The sequence below is a fragment of the Gorilla gorilla genome, chromosome 15 (genome assembly GCF_029281585.2).
Source record: "Gorilla gorilla gorilla isolate KB3781 chromosome 15, NHGRI_mGorGor1-v2.1_pri, whole genome shotgun sequence".
Classification (NCBI taxonomy): domain Eukaryota; kingdom Metazoa; phylum Chordata; class Mammalia; order Primates; family Hominidae; genus Gorilla; species Gorilla gorilla.
This window is the reverse complement of record NC_073239.2, coordinates 86894884-86915517: the sequence shown is the minus strand read 5'-3', so window position 1 is coordinate 86915517 and position 20634 is coordinate 86894884. Positions and strand designations below refer to the sequence as shown.

At 45.2% G+C, this 20634-nt stretch overlaps 1 protein-coding gene across 6 annotated transcripts in view; it reads right to left on the bottom strand.

Annotated features, from left to right (window-relative positions):
* Positions 1-20634, bottom strand: part of SMOC1 (SPARC related modular calcium binding 1) — a 161388-nt gene that overhangs the window by 28738 nt on the left and 112016 nt on the right. For 3 of the 6 annotated variants that reach the window (XM_019010111.4, XM_004055368.5, XM_019010109.4), the window contains exons 6-9: positions 20315-20371; positions 18309-18389; positions 1830-2022; positions 1205-1287 (exon numbers count right to left, since the gene is read on the bottom strand). In XM_019010111.4, the coding sequence (XP_018865656.1) occupies positions 1205-1287; positions 1830-2022; positions 18309-18389; positions 20315-20371 (414 nt within the window). Of the gene's footprint in view, positions 1-1204; positions 1288-1829; positions 2023-18308; positions 18390-20314; positions 20405-20634 lie in introns of all 6 variants that reach the window. The other 3 variants (XM_055362206.2, XM_055362207.2, XM_055362208.2) reach the window with 1 other exon arrangement.

The window sequence follows — 20634 nt, the reverse complement described above, 5'->3', positions numbered from 1 at the left end:
TAAAGCACAGACGAACCTTCTATAGATACGCCTTTTCCATGTCTACACCATGTAGCTGGGGAAAACACCACCTGGATAAATGAATGTCCTATAAAGTCACGATCACCAGCACCAAATGGGCCCTCTACACTACTCCCAGTGCTCCTCTCCAAAGCAACTCCACATAGAAATTAGCAACTAGCTCATTCTCTTCTGTCCCCAATCCTCCAGGTCTCAGGTTCAACACTTGCTTCTCAGAGAAGCTGTGGAATCTAAAGCAGGTTCTCCCTGCCATTCTCACAGCATGTTCTGGTTTTCCTTCAGAGTACCCACCACGACTATCTATAAATGCCCGTATTCATTTATTCATATCCAATCTGTCTCCTCCACTCTGTAAGTCTCATGTCAACTTTGACCACTAGATTATACCCAGTGCCTGGCACATAGTAGAATCTCAATTCACATTTGTTGAGGGGTTAGCTAAAAGGGGTACCCTGGCCACCATGACTCCATTCTTGTGATGGGGTGATTTCTACAAACCTCATGTGGAAAATCCCTGACTCTTAGAACTCTCTGCTTTCAGTTCTCACTTGGAGTCCTGATAGGTCATGGGAAGGTGGCCCATTTCCCACCAGCACTAATCTGACTTTGTGCTGTGTAAAGACAATAAGATTCCAAGCCACCAATGTTCAGTAATTTTACTGTAACTTGCAGGCAGAGATTGCTATAAATAAGGGGAAACCCGCACATCAGCCATTTGGAGGTACCAGGGCCCTGCCTATGTGTCTTGTGTCACACTCCATGGTCGTCCTGTGTCACCAGGGGTCATCTGCCTCTTCAGAGCGAGCAACAGACACTGTCTACATCGCTCAGGACGGCCCCTCCCTATAAGCTATCTTATCCTCACAGCTCTGGAAAAAATAACTCACAGTGCTCAAAACATTGTCCTCATGGACCTCAGATGGACAACGCATTGTGGAACTGCAGACGGGATTTTAACCCGATGACTACATTATAAAGACGAAAAGGGACAAGGAAGAGAAGCAATGTGCACAGAGCAGAGCTAATTAGGGATAAATCCCAGACCAGGATGTAGATCCCACGGCTCCTGGCTCCATCTTACACATGGGGAAACAGACAAAGAGGAGACAGCTTTTTCTGCATAATGAGAGGGTGGAGGAACAGAAGGAGGTGACGGCGCCAGCAGGGCAGCATCGTCTCCCACCTGGTAGCTCCCTGTCCTTGAAGGGGTCATCCGCCTCTGTAGTCTTGGCCCTGGCGTCGCTCTCACAACTGGGCATCACGTAGCTGGGAAAAGAGAGATATGGGGGGGGGGGGTTGGGAGGGGCTGGCAACTGAGCCTACTTCAGTCACTACTGCCCAGCAATGATCTATGTTGTCACCAAGCCTAAAGCACCGAGGGTGGGCAGCACGATATCTGTTGCGCTGTCCGGCAGCTACAAGGCAATCTTAGCATCAATGTTCCCATTGAGACATGTTCAGGCATGTCATTTCAACCACTCAAGCACAATAACAATGATACTTGAGCTGCACGCAGTATCTTTTTTGACCCATCGAACCTAGTGGCTTAGAAAGGGCAATAATCTCATCAGGAAACTGACGTTCAGAGAGGTTAAGTACTGTTCCAAGGTCTTAAGTTAGAAAGAGACAGGCCTGTGACCAGAATCCAGGTCCCAAGGTCTTTCTACCTGAAACTCTTCTACTCACTGAAAACATTGCTCTCCCAGGCACTCATCTCCCACCAGACCAGGGCAGGAACCCTGGGAGATGCCAGCATGGATAACAGCCAGCATGTGCGTTTTTCCCAGGACCCAGTCTGGGGGGCTTACCGTGTGGAGGTCCCAGGCAGCGGGCGCCCTGTGTCCACCAGCACACACCAGCAGTAGCCAGTGGACTGGTGGCATTGCACTGGCTTATAGAGTCCCCCAGGGGCACATTCAGGGATGACAATACCCTCACGGGGATTCTGCCGGGCCTCTTCCAGGGCACTCTGCCTCTCCTGGTCACATGAGTAGACTTTATCTGCAAGAGAAGACACAGCCTGTGGTGACTATCACTCCTGTGATTTAACATTCCTGTCTTCTGTGCCCAGCATCCAAAGTAAGTAGCAAGGACCAGGCCTGGACCCAGGAACTGATGAGCTGCCCCATTGATGAATTACCACAGAGAGCTGTCTCCCATGCCAGCGCATGCTGAGGGGGCTGGAGGTTCAGAACCTCCCTGTGGCCATCTCTGCTGCCAGCATTCATTAGCATTCCCACCAAATAGGTTCAACTGCAGCAACAAGCCAGCCAGGGACTCCAGGGATGCCCCTTCTCAGAGTGGCAGCTTGTCCCAAGGGTGGAATATCTCACTGTTTTCAGAGTGGCTCCTGCTGATGTTCTATCTGTGGGCTGCAGGAGAGGTGGGTGCAGGAGCCTGGCTACCCTGCAGGCTGATGCAGGAATGCTTGTGCATGTAGACCCTTCCAAGCCCAGACACAGCAGGATGGAGCCGTGGCCATCAGCCTCATGTGGAGTGATGCTCGGCACCCAGGAGGAGCAGAAACAAGGTCCAGCCTTGGCTTCTCCCCACCCTCCAAGGCTGCTGGACAAAGTAGGCCGAGTGAATTTCAGTGAATTACACAATGCTGCTTCCATCCAGTTGGAGAGAAAACAGGCCCAGCCGGATGGTGTCTGCACTCAGCAGCCTCAGTAACACATGAGCATGTCTGAACAGCCAAACCTGGTTTCCCCCGAGCCAGGACAGCGCGTGGTACCCTGTGTCCAGCATGGCCAGCTCCAGGGCGTCTCACATCTGCACAGCCACTTACCTGAAAATTCTTCCCAATCAACCACTTAGCCTGCCTGGCTTCCCTTTTTGGTTTTTTTTTCTGGTTTTGTTTTTGTTTTAATTATTAAAACTAAATAGTGTTGGGTTTCTTATTACAAAGAAGTTTTAAAAAAGAAACTGGAAAAACCTATAATCCTGCCAAAGTTAAACACTGTACCTTCCCTAGATTTTATGTACATACATACATGGAAATACAGGTGCACACATCTACTTTTTTGATAACAAAAGAATCACATCATAACCCTGTACTATTACTTTATTTTTCATTTACTTGTTTATTTACCTACTATATTTTTTTCATACCACTATTCTACAACTCTTCTCTTGAAGAAGTTGACAGGAATGTAGTCTTGGGCACCCACTGAATGTTTACAGATTGTTACAAAAATACCCTTCTTAAGACCAAGGAACTTGGTATCAGCAACCTGGAGAACCATGCTGTGCACTGAACAACAGCACAAGCAATCAAAATGACAGACCCTCAACTCCACTTTAAAGAAGCCAACTTCCTTGAAATAATGGGTCTGTTAATGACACACATATAGGTAAAGCACGCATGTTTAAACAATAGGAGTACACAGAGACACAAAGTAGCTCAATGCAGTTTTACAGATAAGTCAGATGATAGAAAAACAATGCTATGTCTCACTGCTAGGAAAATGCTCGAAAACAATAGCAAATGATTCTCATTGCAGGGTAAAAATATTTCCTTAGGGGCATAAAAATATCTGAGGGCCAGGAGGCAGGCACATATAGCATATTCACTATTAAAATAGAAAATGTTATTTTGAATTTGGGAAGTGAAAAAAAACTACTGTTTTCATAATGCAAATATAGAAAAGCTAAACAGAATCTCCTTGGCTAGAGGAAGAGGAGTTTAAAACAGCTGACAGACATCAGACTTGGGATTCTGCCTCCAACTGTGACTACCACCAGAACAGCATCTAGAGACAGGAAAGAGACAGAAACTGAGCAGAGAGAGGGGCCTTGGGAAACCTGGCTTAAAGATCCAGCATTTTGACTTCAGCCCCTGGCTGGGAAGGTGCCATGGCAACTTCAAGGGGATTATGCAAGAATTTTTCAATAGCTCCCCCAACCCCAATTTGGTAGCCTTATTTTCCTACCTCGTATTTCATGCCATGAAAGAGGCAATAGAGGAGCAAAACCAAAGGAAAACAGCTTTTTACTGACCCCACGTTCATGTAACAACCTCTGACAGAGGCTTTAAATTAAGACTCTCCAGGCCAACCTTCTAAAGCCATAAATCAGACCGAAAGCAAGAGGCAAAGAGAGAAGGGGGGCGCTTCCCCAGGGGCAGAGCGAATAATGAACCTGACTTCATACCACTGGGGGTCCCAAGACCCTCAGAAATGTGGACAGAAGCCATCTAAGAAGAGGCACAGACTCGTGGCTTGGGCCCTGTTGATGGATTTCTGGAAGTCCTTGAAGGCTGTTCTGAGCTGTTTATAGTCAGTGTCTATGAAGTTCCATGGAGAATAAAATCATTAAAATGCCAGGCTCAGTGGCTCATGCCTATAATCCCAGCATTTGGGAAGGCTGAGGCAGGCAGATTGCTTACCCCAGGAGTTTGAGACCAGCCTGGGTAACATAGCAAGACTCTGTCTTTACAAAAAATAAATAAATAAATACAAAAAGTAGCCAGTGTGATGGCGCATGCCTGTAGTCCCAGCTACCCGGGAGGCTAAGGTGAGAGGGCCACCTGAGTCCAGGAGATTGAGGCTGCAGTGAGCCATGATCACGCCACTGCACTACAGCCTGGCCCACAGAGTAAGACCCTGTCTCAATAAAATAAAATAAAATAAAATAAAATAATAAAAATGATAAAGCTCACTAATTTGGAAAAATGGGAGATAGCAAAGAATTTTTTAAAAGCCTGACTGCAAGGTTTATTACTTTTTTATTTTATTATTTTTATTATTGATTTACTACTTCATTACAGTATCTGCAAGTCCAGGTGCCTCTAAGAAAGAGACAGGAGTGATTTATCATAATGGCACTAACCCTCTGTGAAGAGTACACAGAGAATTTGTCTTACAGCAAAGAGAAAATCTCCCTTAAAATCATCTTTACAACTAATAACAATAAAAACAAACATTCATTGAGGGATATGTGCCAGGCAATAGACTAAGAGCTTTACCTAATGAATCCCTTTGCCCATGTGAGGTAGGCACTATTATTACGCCCATTTTGTAGACAAGGAAGCTGAACATTGGAGAGATTAATGGATTTTCCCAAGTTCACTCAGCCGGGAGAGAGAAAGGCTGGGGATCCTGACAGTCAGGCTTGACTTGCTAACCTCTAGACAGTGTTGCCTCTAACCATTTGCTCTAGGAGACAAATAAATTTATTTTTACAGTGAGCTCTTCTATGTCAGTGTCTTTGCAGACTATCCCAAATCTGCTGCATTCAAAATCAAATGTGCTGGACACAGCACAGCTTCTTCTGACCAATGATGTCTTCTCGACCTAAGCATGCTACAAATCTTGTACTTGGATATTTTTCTCTCTTTGCCTCAGAAGCGGAAAACTTAAAACCAAATTTAACTCATCCACCATTGCAGAACTCTAAAATGAATAACAATAGCTAACATCTATTTGAGTATTTACCATGGGCCAGACTTGGAATTAGGTGCACTATTTGTATTAACTCACTTCAAACTCATTACAAGCCTTTAAGGTCAGTGTTGTTATCCTCATTGAACAGAAAAGGATACAGAAACACAGACTGGCTGAGAAATTGGATGATCATAGAACTAGGAAGTGGCAGAGCTGACATTTCAGCACTGGCTGGGTGCTTCACCTCTGCCAGATCATCTTCTTGCCACAGGCTAATCTGATTTTTATCCTAACCTATATTTTTCTTTTACTCAGTATAGGTCATCTCATTACAAAACAGTCCCCACTGAACTGTGCCTCCCCGTGATCATGGCCTTGTGTGGACCCCTCCACGTGGACTCTGGTTTGCTTTGGCCAATAGAATGTTAGAGGCAATGCTGATGTTGTGTGTCAGGCCGAGGCCTCAAGAGGACTTGCAGCTCTTGCTTTCACTTTTGTGGAAGCTGCCCTAAGATCATCACAAGGAAGCTGGTCTCGCCTACTGGAGAACAAGAGGCCACAGTGAGGAAAGGGGAGCAGCTCAGGTCACAGCGAGTACCAACTGCAGATGTGAGAGGGAGGTCACCTTGTACATTCCAGCCCAGCTGATCCTCCCCTACCTGGATGAGTCCAGGATTAAATTCAGGTAAAACAAGTACCCGGCCAACCCACAGACACATTAGAAAGAAGTAATTATTTTTATGGTAAGCCAGTACATTTCGGAGCAGTCTGTTACACAGCAGCAGATAACTGAAACATCTAGACCTCCTTAACTATTCATCAATTTACCCAGTACGTATTTTTGTAGCCCTGTAAGCCCTTCAGTCAACCAATCAATTATTCTTGAAGGGCTTCTCTAGAGGTTATGGGTCATGCAGATGCTAATCAGTAAGTACAACAGGGCATAAGCTTATTCCATATCTGAGGACCCAAATTTGTAACTCATCCACCATTGCAGAACTCTAAAATGAATAACAATAGCTAACATTTATTTGAGTATTTACCATGTGCCAGACTTGGTACTGGGCAGTTTGCTTGTATTAACTCACTTCAAACTCAAACAAGCCTCTAAAATGGTGTTCTTCTTATCCTCACTGAATAGAGGAAGATGCAGAAACACAGACTGGCAGAGTCATTGGATCAAGATCACAGAACTAGGAAGTGGCGGACCCAAAAAGCCAGACCACCCATGGGGCCACTATCATCCTCTGTCCTTCTCAGTTACCTAAATCCCAAATGCGTCTTAAAATTCACATCTATCAGTTTTCTTAGGTACCAAGAAGTCCCCTTCCAGAATGCAAGACAGGGGGCCTATTTCGTGGGTCTCTTCATGATCATGGGTTCAGAGAGGGAGCTCCCCAGAAGTGAACACACACTGTTCTAAAATAATCTGTGCTCAGGAACACTCAGGGAGAGACGACAAGATTAGAAGGTCTGGCCAGGTATCTATGAGAATGGGCCAGGACCATCTGTAAACACCTGGAAGCCATAAATGGAAGGGGAGAGGGAACAATCAGGGCTGTCCAGGGGGGCATGGAAATGCATGGCCACACATACACACTCACACTCCTGCCCATATAATCCTGTCCCTCAGATGGTGCAGAGAAGAAGTGAGAGTCAGGTCATTCCGCACTTGGCAATGAGTGGTTACAGTTTCACTGACAAACCTCTGACTGCCTAAGAGAAGAAGCACAGTAGAAAAAACATCCAAGCAAACTGTCCAGTACCTAGTCTGGCACATGGTAAATACTCAAATAGAAGTGAAACCATGTCCACCCCTTGTCACCAGAAGGCACACAACCCTGTCCACCACTAATTGCACATAGCAAAGAAGGACCAAAGTCCAGCAGGAGTGGGCAGGGCAGGAGACAGGAGAGGAAAAAAGAGGTTGGACCAGACAAACATGAACCCTGTCTCCAGGCCCAGGGCACGGGTTCTTTCACATCCCACCAAGACAGGATAAGCCTGGAGCACAGCTCTGTCAGCTAGGACTAGCCCAGGCCTCTGTGCCTCTCAATTACTCATGGTGATTAGGAACAAAGGAAAGCATGGATAACCTAAATCCTCAGCTAATCCCCAGTCTTGATTTTAGCCCAGAGTTTAGTCTTTTATCCCAGAAACCTTTTCTTTCTCATCATCTTTTTCCTTTCTCTTCTTTTTTTGTTTAAAGCAAAAATGGCCAAAAAAACATAAACATTACAAGATTTGAGTTTCAGATCTTTGGGCTGGTCTTTCTTTCTAGACACTTCCTTCCAGAGGAGGAACTGCTGAAGAAAGGAGCAGACAGAAAAGCTGAGATCCTGGGTAACCCAACACCAAAGCACCTTCTGCACATGCAGTCAGCAGTTATTGGTAGGCCAGCTATGCTGTAAGCTTTTTGGAGAAAGAACATGGGAACCTCATGGTGATGGAGGAAGTGGAGGTCGAAGGGGGAGACGGGTGGAGAGAGCAGACAGTAGACAGAGAAGGTCTGTGTCACTCAGGGTTCTGCAGAGAAAGAGAACCAACAGAAGACAGAGACAGGCGTATATGTATGTGTGTGTGTATCTTTATATCTATTTGTTTTGGAAGGGCTAGCACAGGGACAAGTGCTAGATATCTACAGATTATAGATACACACACATATACATAAAGAGAGAGAGAGAGAGTGATATTTTAAGGAATTGGCTATGTAATTATAGGGGCTGGCAAATCTAAAATATGTTGGACAGGCCAATAGGCTAGAAATTCAGGTAAGAGTGATGGGGCAGTCTTGAGTCCAATATCAATAGGTCAGGTCAGCAGACTGGAAACTCAAGAAGGATTTCCATGTTACAGTCCGGAGAGGTAATTCCTTCTTTTTGGGGAAACCTCGGTCTTTGCTCTTAAGCCGTTCCACTGATTGGATGGGACCCACCCACATTATGAAGGGCAACCTGTTTTATTTGAAGTCAATTGACTGTAAATGTTGACCACATCCACAAAATACCTTCACACCAATATCTAGATGAGTGTTTGACCAAACAACTGGGCAGGATGGCCTAGCCAAATTGACCTATAATATGAAGCATTGTAAAGTCCATCTGAAAAATAAGTGCAAGAAAAAAGGCTAATCTTACAGAGAACCATACGCAGAAGAACTGAAGAAGAGCCACAAGCCATGAAAACATGGACTGGGAAGATGCCTTGATGAATGATGCAGTCTTCCTGGAGAAAGAATCAGAAGCTCTCCCAGTGGAGGCTCGGTTGGTAACCAAGGTGCCTACTCTGGCCATCCAGACAGGGAGTTCCTTACACTACAGAAAAAGTAAGCTGACATGGTCCTGAGAGAGGAGGACCTAAAGCAGGATCCTGAGTAGCAAATGAGATTAGGGCCCAGGAAGAGGACACAAAAAAGGACTGGGACCTTGTAGACCCAGGTTCTCACCCAGGATATTACTGGTTGTATATGTACTGGATGCTGGCATCATGTCAGGTGCTGGAGAGGCCAGAAAAATCCTCTAAGATGTAGCAAGCAGAAAGAATAAACCAAGAGATCTTTGCCTGCCCTCATTCTAGGCCATCCTCCATCCCTGAAGCTTTCCCTGAGGCCCCGCCTGGAACAAGGCTAGAAGCAGTGTGGCCACTGTGGAGGATCTGCCCTCGTGGGCCCCTTGTCCTCGGTACCCTGACTTCACTGGATGCAAGTTCCTGGAAACTAGGACTCTGCACATCCTTCCTGAGCCTTCACCACACCTATCTCTGGTGGCCATAGGAGAGCCATGGAATCTCTGGTGTAAAAGATTCATAAAGGGTACTTGGTCCAAGAACCCTTCTATTGCTTGAGTCCCCATTATGTCACCCCTCTCACAGAATTCTAGTCTGACACTTCAGAGATGGGGCTGCCCACTGTTGAATAAACCGTAGGGATGAGACCACAGAGCCTGCAAAAAGAATATCTATCCCTTTGACACATCCTGGGAAATGCTACACTCAACCCTCAGACCATCAACCCTCAGACCATCAAGCACTGGATTTTCTTGGGGGAAAAATCAATTAAAATGTTACCCAGACTGAAAAATGAGAGGCACTTACTTAGGTTTCATTGCAAAAGGAGTTGTCCCACTGAGCCAAGAATATTAAAGAAAAAATTAGCATTATCACCTACAGTGACCCTGAAACCCCATCAAATACTTCACACCCACCTAGTCTCTTATCAAAAATGAATGAAATGCTGAAAGATAACCCAAAATATCAAACTGTGTGTTGAAAACAACCTTTCTAAATTACAACATGAAATTCCAGAGGCATAAGAAACCACATGGCTGCAGCCTCAGGATTTTCTAGGTCAGCGTGCGAGCATGTGAGAGTGTAGTGTCGGGAGTGTTCCAGAACTGTCGGGTGGCTGAGAATTTGGCAGAGGAAGGCACTGCAGGAGTAAAAGAGAGAAAGATAGGACCAGGTTGTAAGGAACTGACTTTGCTGTTTCAGAAGGGTTAGCACAGGGACTAGATGTGGTGCCCCAGGGAAGGGTTGCTGCACTCCATGATTTATGGGACATCACTGAGCAGGCCCTTGCTGTTTATTTAGCCACATGGGGTTTTAGCACCTATGGTTTCAAGCCAACTATGTGAACAGGTTATTTTTCTTACTTGTGGACTTTGCACTTTTTCACAGGAGGGGCTAAGTGGCCCCCAGAGGATCATTTTTCCAAGCACCATTTGCTGGGCCGACTCTACCCTGCTACCATGGCTTTCCATCACGCACACCACTCAGTGCCACTTGGCCATCGCCAATTCCCAATTCCCAATTTCTCAACATCTATGTGACTCAGAGTTATGCAGGGGCTCTGGGAGCCCCTGAGGAGGGGGAGAGCCCACAGAACCATCGCTCAGGGCTCCTTTCCAAACAGAGGGTAGACAACTGGCCCAGAAAAGGAAAGGCCCTACCAGGGCAAGGAAAAAGCAAACATCGCTGGCAAACAGAACAAAGTCAGCCGCTGAAATTGTGCTCAGGTTTGTATCAGGTAGAGCGAGGGTATGGGGAGAACAGAAACAGAATTTGCACAAATTAAAGTCACACTTCTGTTGGCATGGGTTTTTCCATCCCCTTTAAGCTAAAAAGCCCTTTCCCCCACAGAATAGGCAGCAAAAGAAAGCAAAAATCTAACATCATCCCTCAGTTGTAACCTACAAAGGGACCCGGGAGAACCCCCTGGAGGGAGCACCTTTCTAATTAACTCACTGGCCAAGAGAAGAACTGTCTCCAGCTCCAGCCCAGATGGAGATGTGAGGATGGTCTAAAAGCTTAACTGCCAGAGAGAACTCAGGGAAGTCAGAGGGAACTAGAGGTAGGGGATGAGGGAATACTAGGGCTCCCTTGGCAAGGCTAAAAGCAGTAGTAAGTGCCTATCACTCCTCCTGCATACTCCTATCCAAGGGTCTGGCATGTTAGGAGGTTCTGAAGTCAGCAACAGTTGGAATAGAGGCAATATAGGCAGTCAAGAGCATGGGCTTTGTGGTCAATGATTCAGGCTCTACCCCTTGTTTTCTCTGTGACCTTGGCCAGTTCGGGTTCCTTACGTGTAAAAGTAAGGTAACTCTTACACATGCCTCACAGGGTCATTGTGAAGATTAAATGCAATCATGTGTGAAAAACATTAAACCTGGTGGCATAGTAAGTTGCTAAATGGTAGCTACTATTCCTATTAGCTTGTCTAAGGTAGCATTGTGGAGCAAACATGGTCTTCCTGCCCTATCTCTGTGAATGACCAGTCTCCTCAACAGGACTCCAGTAGCTGATCAAGGGCAGGGGAATGGAGCAGTATGCTCCAGAGGCAGGCAATAAAGGGGTATTAGGTCTGTAGGTAAACTTAAAAAAATGCACATATAGCTAAGAGTCTATCTGCTTTTTATAATCACTATGCCAGCAATTCAAAACAATGTCAGTGATAAAATACTCCTCCCCACTGGTATGGACCACACCATCGCCCCCCATCCCTTTGGTGCACCACTGCCCAGTGGTCAGCTCCTGCCTTAAATGTTCCTTGTATTTCATCCTTTGACCCCTCAGTGGCAAACAGAGGCCTTAGCACATGATAGTTCTTCATGGATCTATGACCTTGGACAAGGCCCTTAGCAAGTCTGGGCTCCTGTTTTCTCATTTAAAATTAAGCGGCAATGCTAGATGACTCTCAGGCCCTTCTCACTCTAACAGCCCACAGTCTTACAATTAAACAAAATCAGGTGCACTTCCCCGTGACTCAGGGGCCAGATCCAAACTTAGCTTCCCAAGTCCCAGTGGAACAGAGCACCAGGAAGGGGCTGGGTTAAGGGGAAGGCTGCTCGGTGCTCTCAGGTTCTCCCTCGTACCTCATACCTCTTTCCACAGCCCTGCTATGTGGCCTGTGAGCCACACCTAACCTGCTATGTCTCGGAGATCCCATCTTCAGCACAAAAGTAACACCGTTCACCCCATATCCCTGACGTTGGCCAAGGCCACCTCCTCACAGGGATGTTTACAGTTGGCACTGTAAGTAGGGCATGCTGCTGGGATGAAGTGTCATGGGTGAGGAGGTGTAAGGGAAAATTACAAACCAACCAGCCTGTCTAAATAGTTTCTCTCTGTGTAACCCAAAATGGTCATGCATGGCTCACCATGGTCTGAAGTGGTGACCGCTTCCTTCCCACGCAGAGACTGAGTTCCTACAGGGTAGGGAAGAACAAGATCGAAATTCTACAGAGGATATTTCATCCAGGATGGATTGTCCCAATATAGCATGGAGGCATTTTTCTTTTTAACTTTTCCCCCACGGCATCACTGACTCGCACCCGCTCAAATTTTAGAAAAGTTCCCATCTCTATTGACTCATGGCATTAAGTGAGCAGATATGACCCTTCCACCAAAAAGAATATGAAATACTTCACAGTATCTTTGCAACGACAAGTACTGAGAAATAGCAAGCTGCCTTTTTTCTAGTTTTTCTCAGTAACTTCATTGGCTTTAACCTGACAGTCTCTGTACTTTCATTGGCCTTAAACTGACAGTCTCTGTACTTTTAAGAGCAAGTTCTAGCAAATAAAAATTTAGACAAAAAGGGAGGAGAAGGCACAGACAAAGGTGGAAGATGGAAAAGCTATTTAAATTTATCAAAATAAAGTATCACAACTTCACTCTTTACTCCCCAAAACATGAGTGTTGCCTGTGTGAGTGTGTTTACGAGATGTAGACCCCGTCTACTTCCAAAGCCACTTTACAAATAAACACAGAACAAGGATGCTCAGATCTAAGCAGAGACTGTAGTTGACTTCCAGAAAATTGGAATGAGCCAATGACAATACCTGGGCAAGATCTTCAATTTCAGTGTCTTAGCAGCAGAGGCCAAAAGGAAAATACCAGGGCACGTAGTTTTGCTATCAAACATTAAAAAGCAGACACACTCACCTCCAGAAACAGAAACAGAACCCTTGCTGGTGCAGCACGTCATCCCAGTGCTGGGTCCTGCAGCACATCCCTCCACCCTCCCACACCTTTGTGTTCCAAGCAGACAACATGGGGCAAAGGAGCAAGGCGACCAGGAAAGCTAATTTTAAAACAAGGTAAAAATGGACTGTGCGGCTAGGCTTCATGGGGCCTCCAAGTGTGTTTATTGCTTCTCTCCGCAAAGGGAAATTTTAAGAAAGAAAAAGGCCTTTGTTGCCATGGAGAAAGCCATAGGGATGACCACCCATCCCCCATCCCCAGCTCAATTCTACTGGCCATGATTGACCAAGGCACCTGCATCAGAGAGATGGGCAGACATCCAGAAGGCCAGTTATGGAAATAAATATCCAGGGTGTGTTTTTATATAGATATTTTAAATGCACACAAGCCCAGACCCATCCTCGGCTGCTAACGTTAGTGGATTACTCATTCTTCCTCCCAATCACGTCATGTGCGAGATTCCAGGTGGCCATGGGGTATTTGCTTACGACGGCTACCACTGGTTTCCCTGCGAGCTGTTTATTTTTCCAGGCCTCAAGTCATTACATCAGCCGGTGGTTTCTAGGGGGGCCAAGAGTGCTGGCTTGGGGGGTGGGGAATCCAGCCAGGAGATGCAGTTGCCTCAGTGACCCCAAGTCCCAGTCATAGCAGCTATCCCAGCAGGAACTTCCTGGGTGAGGAAGAAGCAATCCAAGACGTGGCCAAATGGCCTGAAGCAGGCCTAGAAGAGCAGCACTCTGATACTGTGAACAGCTTACCTGTGACAGGTAAGGTGACATGAGAAAACACAGTCACAGTCATGCATGAGGAAGCCAGAGTGTCACTTTCATGGTAAAACTTAAAAGAAATGCATTTCCACCTTGTGTCTGTGCTGATGGCTGTATCTCCAGGGAGCAGAGTCACCATGAGCTGCTCCATTCAATGATGTAGAGAAGGGAGCGCTGTGGGTTAAGAGGCAAGGGAGGAAAGGCATGGCCCTTTCAGATTTAACTCACAGGGCCAGGGTCTAGGGCCTCCTTGAGGTCCTTGATCAGATCATGGAAGAAGTTAACTGGAAAAAAACAGGGACAAAGGAAAGAAAGAGATGACAAAACAAAGAGGGAAGTCACACCACTCTACTCCACTTGAGGCCACAGAGTCAAGCCCCCAGGGCAGAAGGAAATGAGTGGTGGGCCTTGGGAGCATTACTTTGCTGCACAGCGAAGTGCATGAACATATTTCCTGAGAGATTATACTTGCCCAGAAGAGAAAGGGTGGAAGTTCGTCATATAGAAACAAAGATGTAAATCAGAGCCATAGGAAAGTGCCTGCACATAGTCAAATTAGAAACATGAGAAGATGAGGTGAAGAATTAGATGAAACCTAATTCTTGTCACTTATTTCATATCTTTATCTTCTGTAACATGTAGATGGTTAAAAAATATTTTAAACACTAGGTATATTAAGAAATGCCTTGGTAGCCAACCCCTGATTTAAAAAAAAAAAAAACTTAGCAAGAGTTCATATTTCCTTATAAAAGCAGAACAGAGGCTCCATCCAACACTCATCTATGGGAAGATGCTGTTCTCAAGTTCTAGGGTATTAGCTGGCCAGGTACATTGTCTTTCTGAATGCAAAAGGAATTCCTGGTGCACTGGTGATGCAGTGGAGGAGAGGTTCAATGGAGGCGAGAACTGAAGAGAAGAGCAAAGAAGCAAATCTGTCAACGCTGAACCTGCCAAGTACTCAAAAGGCGACACTGACTATAGTGAACACATGGGCCAAAACTTCCAGGAGCAGAGAAGGAGACTAGGAGAGTCTGTAGGCATATGTGTCATGTTATTGCAAAACTTCAGCTGCCCAGTGGAACCTTTCCAACATCAACAATCCCCAGGCCAGAAAACAAACCTGGCGTCACAGGGTCTGAGTGTGAAAAAAGGATGTGTGGGGTGTAAAAGAAACTGGGATAGCCTTTTTGCCTCTGAGAGACAGCTGAGAAGAAGAGCTCTCACACCGATGGGCTTCACGGAGTCCCATGGCAACCTCCCCGGGGATGCAGGCTGAAGCACACCTGAACCCAGTATCATCCATCAAACTCTAATGAAAAACTGTCTCAGGTGTTTGGCCAAAAGGCTCCAGTCCCTACCAGAGCCAAATATCCAGACATAAGTTATCATTAAGGTATATCTGACTTCTCATTAAACCAAATATGATAACATGTGACAAGTGGCTAGCAGAAGACATAAAGATATTCCACCAAGAGTCACCAGTGTTTTGTTGGGTTTAAAAAATCATTTATGGTATACCTACTATGTGCCAGGCATTACACAGATGCTCTTGAGTCCTCACAAAGAAATCCTGCAAGGCACTAAAACTTTGTTTTACATATAAGGAAATCAAGACTCAGGAAAGTTAATTAACTTTCCCAAGCTCACCAAACCTCTAAGTGGGAAGCTAGCATTGGAAACCAGGTTATAGGTTTGTCTGACACCAAAGCCCATGCTTTTGCCATCACATGGTTTATCTCCGCTACATACAAAAGACTCCCTACCCACTACCTAAGAAAGCCAAACATCAAGATGCTTTTTTGGCAACCCGTTTGTGGGAGCATGCACCAGAACCGGACATTAAAGCTTGGAAAAGGTTTGTGTGAGATGGTGAAGAGCCTTGTGAGCTGCCTCAGAGCTCCTGTGCTGATGCAGGCTTACCTGGGCATGTCAGGAAGCATCCTCCCGCCTGGACTATGAGAGGGGCCAGAAAACTTAAGTAAGACATCCCCATACACACACTCCCATCCAAATGCTTCTATTTCAATCATATATGCCAGAAGCCAGAAAGCTTTTCTGTAAAGGGTCAGATAATAAATATTTTAGGCTTTGCAGGCCATACAGGGTCTGTCACAACTATTCCACTCTACCATTTAGATGAAAATGGTCACAGACACTACACAAATATATGGCTGTGGCTGTGATCCAACCCAACTTTATTTTCAAAAACAGGCAAGAGACCATTTGACAACCCTTGTTATAGGCCTTTGTGGCACCATATATTTTATACATAATTATATCAAAGAGATTGATAGGCATTCAGTCAATATTACCAGTTGATCAAGATGGAAAAAGTCTCAGTTGAGTAGGAGATTCCTAAGTTATCAATCTCTAACAGTTAGCCCTGGTCTCAGTTTCTCCCAGAGAACTGTTAGGTCTCTCCCAACTATCCTGTCATATACACTAACCTTACAGATACAACTGGGGTCAGCCAGAGAAAAATAAAGGTGGCCAGGCCACCCCAACAAAAGGAAAGTGGATGGACCTGCCCAGAATCCATTTCTCAACATGACCCTATTCTCATCTAATTGGAGAGTAGGAATGAAAGCAGAAGAACTTCAGTGGAAGCAAAGATTATCAACTGACTTTGACCTCACCACTTTACTACATGCAGAGAATACAGCCCAAGAAGACAGGCATTCTATTCCCAAGGATAACTAGTTTTCTCCAGCCCAACCACTCCCTAGCCATGACTCAGGACAAGTTACTTCCTCTGTCTCAGCCTCTGACTCTTCATCTGCAAGATGGAGACAAGAACAATAGCTATCTCATAGGGTTATGGGGAAGCTCAAGTGAGATGACACAAATGTAAAGTTCCACAGGACCTGATACAAAGTAGCTATTATGACAGTGCTATTCTAATTTTACTGATAACGATGATGATGATGATCTTTTCTCCTCCATCGTTCCCCAAAGCAATCAAATGCATGGGTAAGTGAAAAAGAAATTCAAGGAAACAATTGTTAAGGGCCAAGTGAGTGTTCCAGCCAAAAAAGTGCTGTATGTTATAATTCAGAGAGCTCACCTTCATATCTTCCACTTGGTCACAGAATGAGAATTAACTCATGGGGGTCTTGCAGACCTTCCAGGGCCTCAGGGACTAGGAGACCAGTTGCAAATGTTACTTCCAGCACCAGGTACTACAGGCACCAAAACCACTTCTATTTGATTTATATTTGCCTAACAGGGAAAGGGGAATAGAGGGGGTCCTAAGAAGAAGCCTAATAGATGCCTTTGCTTAAGGTGACAATCATAAATTCTTTCTGATTGAAGAATTTTCAAAATAAGCACCATCATTACTATTCCCGTTATTCATACCAATAATGATAATAATAAATACATGTACTTACAATTTATCAGTTAGCCAGGCATCAGTTGAGTGCCATATAGACATTATCTTAGTTAACTTTTAACCATAGTCCTTTGAGGGAGAGATTGTGATTCCCATTTTATGAATGAGAATTGAGGCTCAAAGGAATTATGTGACTTGACTGGGGTCTCTAAGTGTTGGAGCTACAATGTGAACCCAGGTTTCACTAATTCCAAAGCCTGTGCTTTAACCACTGCACTATTCTGTCAAAGACTGACCCAAGGGGGTTCACAGTCTCCTTTCACTCCACCATCCCATATCTCCAACTTTTATCAGTGAACAGACACATGAAAAGGCAATGACCAGCCCAAGTCACAGAGGAACTCAACTGATGGCGTGTGAATTCACCTCCTGGTCTATATAATTCCTTGCATTCTAATGCCACATCGCCACCATTAGGACAGAGCTGGTGAACAGGTCAACTTAAAGGGGACCAATGACAGGACACTCATTAATTGATTGTCATGTAAAATTCTGCCTGCTGGTTCAAAGTCATATATCTTTTGTTCATAGTCTTGCCACCTATAAGGAAAAGAAGATAGGGCTAAATTCAACAACCAGGCATAAATTATGCAGAGTGGTATTTTGCATAATGAAGTCTTCGGTTGAAAAGATGATCCTCCTTGATAGAGATACAGATTTCACTTGTGAACACATTTTCCTGTTGATGAACATTCAGTCTTTATTGATAGTAAATAGACTTTACTGACTCTGGTCTTTATTGTTATTAAATAGAGCCTACAAAAAAATCCTACAAATATGATCACCCCTCAAAAATTATCACTTTCTACAGAGGGTTCAGCCAGTGCTCAAACTTGACCACTCACAAGACCCCCTACCAAAAGATCAGACCAGAGAAGACACGACTGTAAGCAGCTATTTAGAGCCTTCAAAACACACAGAATCGACTCCCTCCAGGCTTGAAGTCCAACTTCTTTATGTCCAGTCATTCTTTCAAATTCTTCTGCATGGCGTATGGAAAGTTAATCAAAATATTATAATATACAGTCAAAGAAATTTGTTAAGAGGATCAACGACCTAAGAAAGATGATCTCTGAGATGATAATTGAAGAAAATTAAAGTTGGAAGGGATTAACTCATCCAATCTCTTTATTTTATAGCTATAGAAATTGACAACCAGACAGATTAAATGATTTTTCCAAACCCACACAATTAGTAGTCACAGAACCATGGGGCAAAGAAGGATGGACTGGGTACATATATAATCCAAGGAAGGTTATTTACCTGAATTTCTTATGTTGGTGTTGTTCAGTTTGGAGTCCTTGATCACCAAGTGTTTAATCCATAGAGTTGGGGCTGTGATTTCTAGGGGTGAGGAAAAGGAGAGAGAAAAAGTCTGGGCAAAGAGACTATGTGAGTGGAAGTGTAACCTCAGACTTCTTAATAGTCGTTTTTCAAAGTCTGAGGCATTGAGGCTTCAGTTCTCTCCCACATCCACTCCTCCCAGTTCCCCTCCCTTCCTCACAACGGAAGCTTCTCTCCCCAACAGCTCATAAGAGCCGATCAGGGCATCCTGTGCTGGGAAGCAGAGTGGTCAGAATGCAGAGGCACTGAGCACTCCATCCAGGAATAAAAATATTATCCCAGGAGGTAAGGAACATGGGCCAAGCCAAGTCCCTCTCAGCTGCTTCCCTGGGAGAAGATTTAAAGGGGATAAATCAACAAACGAACGCCAAACAAACCACAGAGACCATTCTAGGGGAAACGGCTGAGCCGAGATTGCTCCAGATGGGAAAGAAAGGAGTGCGTCTCATGTGTGCTTCAATCCCCTTTCTAATGGCTTCTCATGCACAGAGGCTGAATTCCTCCATCCAGAGAGTGCCAGGGTGCCTCCAGCCTCTCCAGGATTTGGTCACCCAGTAGACAGGTGGGAATCCTAAGTGACCTGAGCATACTGTGGAGTGACCTTCAATGAGGGTATTGGGGAGGTCTCCCAAGATGAGACAGTCTCCTTCCCTCACCTGACCCCCCAGGGCCCAGACTTGTCAATGATCCAGGACCTTTGTGGATCACAGAGACATCTACATCTAAACTTTTAGACATGAACATACAAAACTTCCCATAAGTGATCTGATTGCAGAGAATATTGCACATTTCAGTCCTCCTCAGAGCTAAGCTTGTGCTAGGGACATCCATAGCCACAGTGGTAACCCGTGGCACGATTTCTTTTTATTCTTCTGTCACTCTGCCCAGTCTCATGATCCAGGGCTGGATACGCTTAGCTAGGAGCTGCTCAAAGGTTGCTACATATTGCACTAAAATCCCAACCTTATTGTCATACTTTAGAGACTTCACTCTGCCAAACTTCCAGTTCCTCATCAAGGGAATATGGAGTACTCAGTACAGTACACTGAAGAGTACAGGCCCTGAGCACCTCCAACTTGAACCTTCTGCACCACACACTCCTATCCTCTCTCTATGCCTCCAGAGACTTCCAGCCTCTCTTTTGCCACCAGCCACAATTTCTCTTGACCTAGAATTTCTCCCCTCCAAAATGTCCTGCCTCAACTCTCAACGTCCCTACAACCTACACAAACCAGTCCCACTGGCCAATCTCCTTCCTGCGACTTTCCTCACTGTATCCCATCCCTACCTCATTCCCCTCTTGTCCATGCCAGCACCCTGCCTGGAACACTGAGACTCCTCCCCACCACTTTCAAGATCCAGCTCAAGTCCTGGCTCTTCACAAAAGCTTTTCCCAGACCATGGTGATCTCTTTCTTCCATAAATGTCTATGACAATAAGAACGGAGACCACGTAATTTAAAGCACTCTAAGAGTTGCAGCTGTCTTGAGAGCAAAGGTTTACATCTCCAAACCTCCTTTTCATCCCCCAGAGGGGCTCACACAGTGCCAGGCACAGAGTGGACACTTGCAAGTGCCAATTAATTTACTGAAGGGACACTGCCGGCCTGACTATCTTTCTCAGCTGTGATTCCTGGGTCTTGGCAGCTCCAAGGGTCTGTCCAGGCTGTGTTATTGTTGGACACCAGGAGACAGGCAGGAAGCCTGAGAGAACAGAGGGCCCTTCCAGAAGTGGAGAGTGTACCAGTTCCTGGGAGGATCTGCATTTTTTAAAAAGGTTAAAACAACCCAGCTTACACTGGGAAAAATTGAAATTAAAAAAGAAAATAATAATAATAAAACTTAAACAAACATCCAACGTTAAGACTTTTCCCAAACCTGAAAATGAGTGGGAGAATGAACATCATAAGTAATGCAAGAGCTTACCATCTCCATCGAACACCGGCTGGGTCTCCATCGTGGGTGTCGGCTTAGACCCGTCATCTGAATTGAGGGTTAAAAAGAATCGAAAGGAGACTACCATTATTGAGGTAAATACTATCTACTCTCCAGCACTGTTGAATGGTTGGGGTTTGTACAAGGCCCGGCCAAGTCCCAGTGAAGAGAACAAAGAAAAAGAAACAAAAGAAGAAAAGGGCAAGAAGGAAAAGAGAACCATAGAAAGACAAAACAACAAAACAAATCCAGGTGTGTGTTCACCACCCCAAGGCATGGACGAAAGGAGCTAAAGCTTCGTGGCTTTGGGG